This window comes from Podarcis cretensis (assembly GCF_951804945.1).
Source record: "Podarcis cretensis genome assembly, chromosome: 2".
Taxonomy (NCBI): domain Eukaryota; kingdom Metazoa; phylum Chordata; class Lepidosauria; order Squamata; family Lacertidae; genus Podarcis; species Podarcis cretensis.
In genome coordinates, this window is record NC_137171.1 from 109,064,758 (window position 1) to 109,071,136 (window position 6,379).

The 6,379-nt window shown below is 51.3% G+C and overlaps 2 protein-coding genes across 2 annotated transcripts in view; both read right to left on the reverse strand.

Moving 5' to 3' along the window:
* LOC307208693 (uncharacterized protein) overlaps nt 1–6,379 on the reverse strand; it is a 188,950-nt gene that overhangs the window by 136,056 nt on the left and 46,515 nt on the right. The gene's annotated exons all lie outside the window — the stretch shown is intronic.
* On the reverse strand, nt 613–5,079 carry LOC307208828 (uncharacterized protein). Its single transcript, XM_079963814.1, has 2 exons — nt 4,069–5,079; nt 613–2,370 (listed from the first exon to the last, which is right to left on the reverse strand). The coding sequence occupies exons 1-2, from the start codon at nt 4,712–4,714 to the stop codon at nt 1,859–1,861; spliced, it is 1,158 nt and encodes a 385-aa protein (XP_079819940.1). The 5' UTR covers nt 4,715–5,079; the 3' UTR covers nt 613–1,858.

Below are 6,379 nucleotides of genomic sequence, written 5' to 3' on the forward strand. Positions count from 1 at the left end.
GGGCTGATTTCCTTCAGAATGGAGAGGTTTGATCTTCTTGCAGTCCATGGGACTCTCAAGAGTCTCCTCCTGCACCATAATTCAAAAGCATCAATTCTTCGGCGATCAGCCTTCTTTATGGTCCAGCTCTCACTTCCATACATCACTACTGGGAAAACCATAGCTTTAACTATACGGACCTTTGTTGGCAAGGTGATGTCTCTACTTCTCAAGATGCTGTCTAGCATTGTCTCTGATGGCTGGTTATGCTTGCTGGGGCTGATGAGACTTGGGAGTCCTACAACTTCTGGGCGGCCACAGGAAAGCTACCACTGCTCTGGCGGCTTCAGGGTGCAATGGCACAACTCTGCTTTCAGACCACCCCATTTCTCACAGCTGTACAGTATCACACCAACCCACACATTCAAACATCATTAGTCTGAGGAAAGCCACAGTTCACATGTGGGGCGGATGGGGGGGAGAGAGATAGCCCCTGCCCCTATAAAAGGAATACTGCAACAGTGTCTTTTGCCTCTGGGAAGCAGACAATCAAGGCTGGAAGGCAAGACTTTTTCCCTCTTGGTCCATCCCCATTACTTGGTAAAGGAACGAGCGACAAATAACACAGACACATAAAGGTCCAGCTTGGGGATACCTGAATGTATTTTGCATTCCAGTGATTTGCTCTTGCTACAGAACCAAGAGAGATCCCCGTAGATACCACAAGGCCCCAGGCCTTTAACTCGGCTGTAGGAAAAGTGAAGATTCAGAGCAACAAGTTAACACTTTTTCTAGGCTTTTAAAAAAACAAAAACAAAACCCACACCGAATTACATTATTTCTTTTAACTTGTGGACAGACGCGAGTAGTGGAAGGGAGGCAAAATCTGGCTGAGCTTGTTGCTGCCACGCTAGAGGAAACATCCCACAGTTTCAGAGAGCTATTCAAAGTGTTGGTGCTGACCTTTAAAGGAGCATCTCCAGGCCCATCGCTTAGCCCGGAAACTGAGGTCCAGCTCAGAGCGCCTTCTGGCGGTTCCCTCATTGCAAGAAGCGAGGTTACAGGGAACCAGGCAAAGGGCCTTCTTGGTAGTGGCACTCGCCCTGTGGAACGCGCTCCCATCAGATGTCAAGGAAATACATTCACTATCTGACTTTTAGAAGACATCTGAAGGCAGCCCTGTTTAGGGAAGTTTTTAATGTTTGATGTTTTACCGTGTTTTTAATATTCTGTTGGGAGCAGTCTAGAGTGGCTGGGGAAACCCAGACAGACAGGCGGGGTATAAATAATAAATTATTAGAATAAACCAACTTGTTTTTAGTGTTTAGACCTTCCTGACGGAGCCATTCTCTCACCCCATGTGAGAGGAGGCCTGAGCTGGGTGCTCCAGCTCAGCTGTGTATGGTTTTAACCAGTCTCTTTTGTTTCAGACAAGAACGGAGTCTGAAACTAGTGTTTTTTTAATAGCAATTATTTAGGAACTTTTTGCCATTTTGTAACCAAGCAACACTGCCTTTGCAACTTTTTTTAATTGCTGTATGGAAAAGCACATGAATCTGACCTCTTAAGAATTTTGTAAGTAAACCAGTTTATAACTTACTAAATGTATGGTGGATCTTTGTGCTAGGGAAGTGAGATACTTTGGAGAGGACTATTAAGAAGGGACATTTTGGAATTCATTTGAAAGGGCTTTTCTTTGCTGCGTGTTTTGACATGTTAAATTTCTGCTGAGGCTCTCCCACCGGAGAGTACTTGCCCCAAAAGTGGGTCTTAGCTTCCAGGGTTCCAACAGTTTCCCCCTCCTTACTACCCCCTCCTTTCTGCCCAGCACGGTAACTATATATACTAATGCCCATCCCTCAAAAAAAGGGGGGGGTAATTATTTGCTACCCTCCAATTCCAAGAAGGTACCCCCTCCACTTTGCTGCGCCTGGCGAGGCTGCCGTTGTATACTGCTTGTCGAACGCAGGACCTCCGCGACGGACACCACGGCGTCAACCATGGGGTGGAGGATATCCCTTGTGCGCCGAAGCTCCGCCTCAATCATGTTGAGCTCCTGAATCCTAATCTCCCTCTCCAGATGGCTGTCCCTGGCCCTCGCCTCTCTATCCAGCTGGGCCTCCCTTGCCCTGGCTTCACGGTCTAGCTGGGCCTCGCGTGTCCGGGCCTCCCTGTCCAGAAGCATCTCCCTCAGCATCGCCTCACGGAACTCCCCGGCGCTGATCTCGCCCCTCTCGTGAAGCGCCTCCATAGTCTCCCAGGTCCGCCGGTAGTCGGTCATGATCTCGTGCATCATTTCTTCATGGGACCGCCTCTTCCTCTCCCGCATGGATGCCATCCTCTCGGCTGTCGTCAGGGGGCGCCCCAGGGAGTTGTCGCGCCTGCTTCTGCCTGAAGGGAGAGGGGAAGCAAATTGTAATCTCCGGTGAGCTCTGTCAACTGCAAAGTTGTTGTTTTTTTACCAATGGCTCAGCCCCGGCTCGCACAGCTGTAAAGGAAAGAATAGCAGGTGGCCGAGACTCCAGATTCCCTCTTTCCCTTTGGGTTAATCAGGGGAGCAGGGATTTACAGAAGCCTGAAGCTTTGCAAAGGTAGAGCATGCTAGCACTGGAGGTGGGTGTAGGGGTTATAAGATGACTGGCAGGTGGTTTGGCCTGCAGGTTGAGGAGAAAAACTGACCCGTTGGGCCAAAACACATCCCCCACCCCTGTGTTATTGAGAGCCTCACTAGAGCCAAAGAGACCCAGGTTCAAGTTCCCCTCAGTCACAAAGCTCGCTGGGTGGCCTCGGGCAAGTCACTGCCTCTCATCCTAAGCTGCATCCATCACATGTCTGTTCTAAGGATGACATGGTGTGTAGGAGAGAGCCATGTACTGAACTCCTTGGAGGAAGAATGGGATAAACATTCAATAAAGAGCAAGTCTCTTGTGCTGATCTTTAACATTGGCAAGAGGCGGCCCCATTCCATTCCCTTGTTCCTGGGTGCCAGGGCCCAGACTGACAATGTCCCACAGAGCAGTATGAACCACATATGCGCTTTTATATGGGATATAAAAATATAAAAATACGAAAATAATAAAACAAATAACCCTAGTTGTATGCTACCATGTGCCACTGGTGGGTGTGCATTATGTGGCAACATGAGAAAAGGCTGTCTTTGTAGTGGCACACCTGGTGCTGAAACACTTGCCATCACAGCGCCTACTGAAGAGACCTGTTTGCCCAGGCATTTTCGGAGATTCAGGGCTATGCTAGGGAGCCTGTTCTATGGTTTGCGCTTCCAATTTACAGCCGTTTCTAATGTGATCTTATGGAATCTGCATCTCGTACCCTGTCCTGGGATTCACTGAGGTGAAAGGAGGGTTGCAAATGCTCTCAATAAAATCATATCTAAGCCACAAAGGCAATTTTGTTTGGAAGGGTTTATAATGCCACCAAGCGTCATAATACATCTGCTGCCAATAATCAATGTCATTGGTAGCATAGCTGATATCATATCACCTGTGGAATCAAGCCCACTGAGCGTCTCCCTTTCTGATAGCCTTTCCCCACCCTCTCAGCCAGCCGAATCCGCCCCACAGACACTTTCCCTCCCGCCTCCATTTTCTGTCCTTCCTATACCCCTTGCTTCCTTTTTCCTGCCTGCCTGCCAGCTTATCCCACCATCCAATCAATTTGCCAGGGTGGAGCTGCCCTCATGAATGCCGATTGGCTGCAGGGATGAAAATCTAAGCAACCTCCTCCCAGGCTCCTTCAGAGCCTCCCAGGCCCCCTCCCTCTCACATTCGACCAAAATTGGCCAGACCTAGACACACAGAACCATATGGCACTCCCAGCTAACTGGAACGGTTTGCATAGCATCCAACCTTACGCAGGCTCCGCTTCCGAGACTAAATTTCACGTCAGTTCCTCTCTGGCAAGGCACATCTAATTCGGATCTCTAAACGGGGGGAATTCAGGTCATGCTACCCTACCCCACAAGAACCCAAAATTGTTCTTGTCGGTTCCCACAGCCGGTTGACACCTCGCCAGCCAAACAGCCAAGAGCACCCACAGAAAGGCCACTGCGGCAACACAACATTTGCTCACCAGCCACAGAATGGTGCCCATCTTCGCTGGGGCCAGCCACCGGTTGCCCGTATAAAGGCAGAGATTTGTCACTGGGGCACTCCTCCCCTATTTTGGTTTCAATCACATCCGGGTCACCGGCCACCAGCTCTCGCGAGACCCCGAGGTTTGGTTCCGTTTCGGTGTCCGTGTCGGCGTCCATGCTCGAGAGCGTGTTTGGCGGCGTCATCTGGTTGCCCTCCTCTTCAGAGACCTGTGCCTCCATGTCTTCCGTCTCTTCCGTTTTCACCACCACCCGGGCAGAACCGTCCATGCTGGACAGGCTCCGGTTCGCCACGCCGTCCATTTCTCCGCCAAACATCCGGTCCAGCTCTCGGAAGTAGCGGCAGGAAACCGGCTCGGCGCCGGCACACACCTGCGCGTCCTTGGCTCTCCGGTAGCTGCGCTTCAGGTCCCGGGCCCGGTTCCGACACTGCGAGGCGTTGCGCTCGTGACCCCTGGCGATCATCTGGGCCGAGAGGTCCTCGTAGATGTCACTGTTGGGGGGCCGGTTTTCTATCCACCTGAGAATCAGCAGCTCGCCCCAGAGGGCGAGGAAGTTCCGTGTCTCCATCTCTGACCAAACCGGGGCGCGGGGCTGCAAGCGCTGGCGTGGGGTGTGTGGCATGCCTGCTTTGGCCTAGCCAGCCCAGGAATATCAGCACTGGACTCCAGGCAGCTCCAGGTGCCCCCACTACCTGAGAAGTGCCAAACTTCCCTCAGGAGACCCAGCAAGCCACAGCTGGAGGAAAAGAGCCCACAGCTTGCATGGAATAGGAAGGCACCAGAAGAAAGCCAAGATGGAACCTTTTGCACCAGCGAGTGTTCACATGAACAGTTGTTAGTCAGTAGTAACGTCGTGGGCGGAGCTTTGGCCGGGACTTGCAAGGATCTCTTTCGGACACTTGGCATGGCCAATCCCGCCTCGAGGCGTCACGGCCCCCAACCCACCGAGTGGCTCCTTCCAGGGAGAGGTGGAAGCAGCTGCGCCAGCGAGCCAATAGGCCAAGCGGGGAGGCGGAGGCGGAGGCTGCTGCTGCTGCTGCAAGCAATGGATCCACCCTGCTTTTGCAGACAGGAAAAGGAAGGATTCCCGGCGGCGGCGGCTTCCCGCACACCCCTTTGCTCGCCTCGTCCGGCTTTGCGCGCTGCAAGCGGTGGGAATCCATCGGAGCGCCTAGCGGAATCTGGGGAGGCTTCTCTCTGGAGCGCATTGTGCCTCTAAAGGAAAGCTACAGGGTCCTGCCCACCCCCTCTCTCCAAGCCCCTGGATCTCTTGCTTTTCTTTCTGTGGTCGGGAGCAAGCAAAGCCATGTCAGCGTAAACATATATTTCAAACAGCGCGAATGTTGACCTTGGAGAACTGCTTGCAGTTGCGCCGCTGTTCTCCCCCTGCTGGTTTCGTTAGAAATTTGCAGAGCTGCAAAAAAGGGACGGGTGCTTGCAAAACAGCAGCGGCAGCCGCCCCTGGATCAGTCCCTGGCTTGCAAACTTTTGCAGTTGGAAGGAATGCAGCAAATGGTCATGGAGGGCAGCGGGATTGAAGGGGCGGGGGCTGCTTGCACGTGGCATTGTGGAATGCTACCATTAATGTGTGGGGAGGAGACGAGGAGTTGTGAGGGGTGCCAGCGGGAAGCCGGATGCGTATGGCTGGTACTGCAAGAGCTTGCAAGAGATCCCGATCTCCGCCTCGTAGAGTCGCTGATGTTTGCCTTAAAGATTTCTTACTCCGTTCCCCACGATTTTCAAACGCTTTGTTTTTGCCCTCCGGGGGGCGCCCAAGCTCATTTTGTTAAAGGTGCATTATATATCATATACTGTACAGTACAGCCAGATTGATAAAGGACTAGAATTTTCTCCTCCAATAGTTTAGACCTGGAATTAAAGTTTAGGAACCAGCAAACCTCTCAGGACCACCTGCTAATAACATTCTTTTTTATAGAGACGCCTCCCCAGAAATTTAGAGTGTTGCTGTGTGTTTTAATCTGTTTTGGGTTTGTTGTTGATTTTATTTTTCTGGGCGTTTTGAATTATTGTTAAATCTTTTTACCTTTTCCGTGAATTGCCTCGAGGGTTGTTGTTGTTGTTAGCAGTGTATATGTTTCTTTAATGAACAAATAAAAAATAAAATATCAGGGGGTTTCCCCAAATTACTATTTATTTTTTTACTACTTTTAAACCAACCCAGATTCTTCCTCACCTGCTTGAATGCAACTGAACACCTTTCTCTACCAGCCTGCCCCACACCGGGTGACCTCGAGCCGCCTCACTATCCTTCAGCCTAGCCTACCTC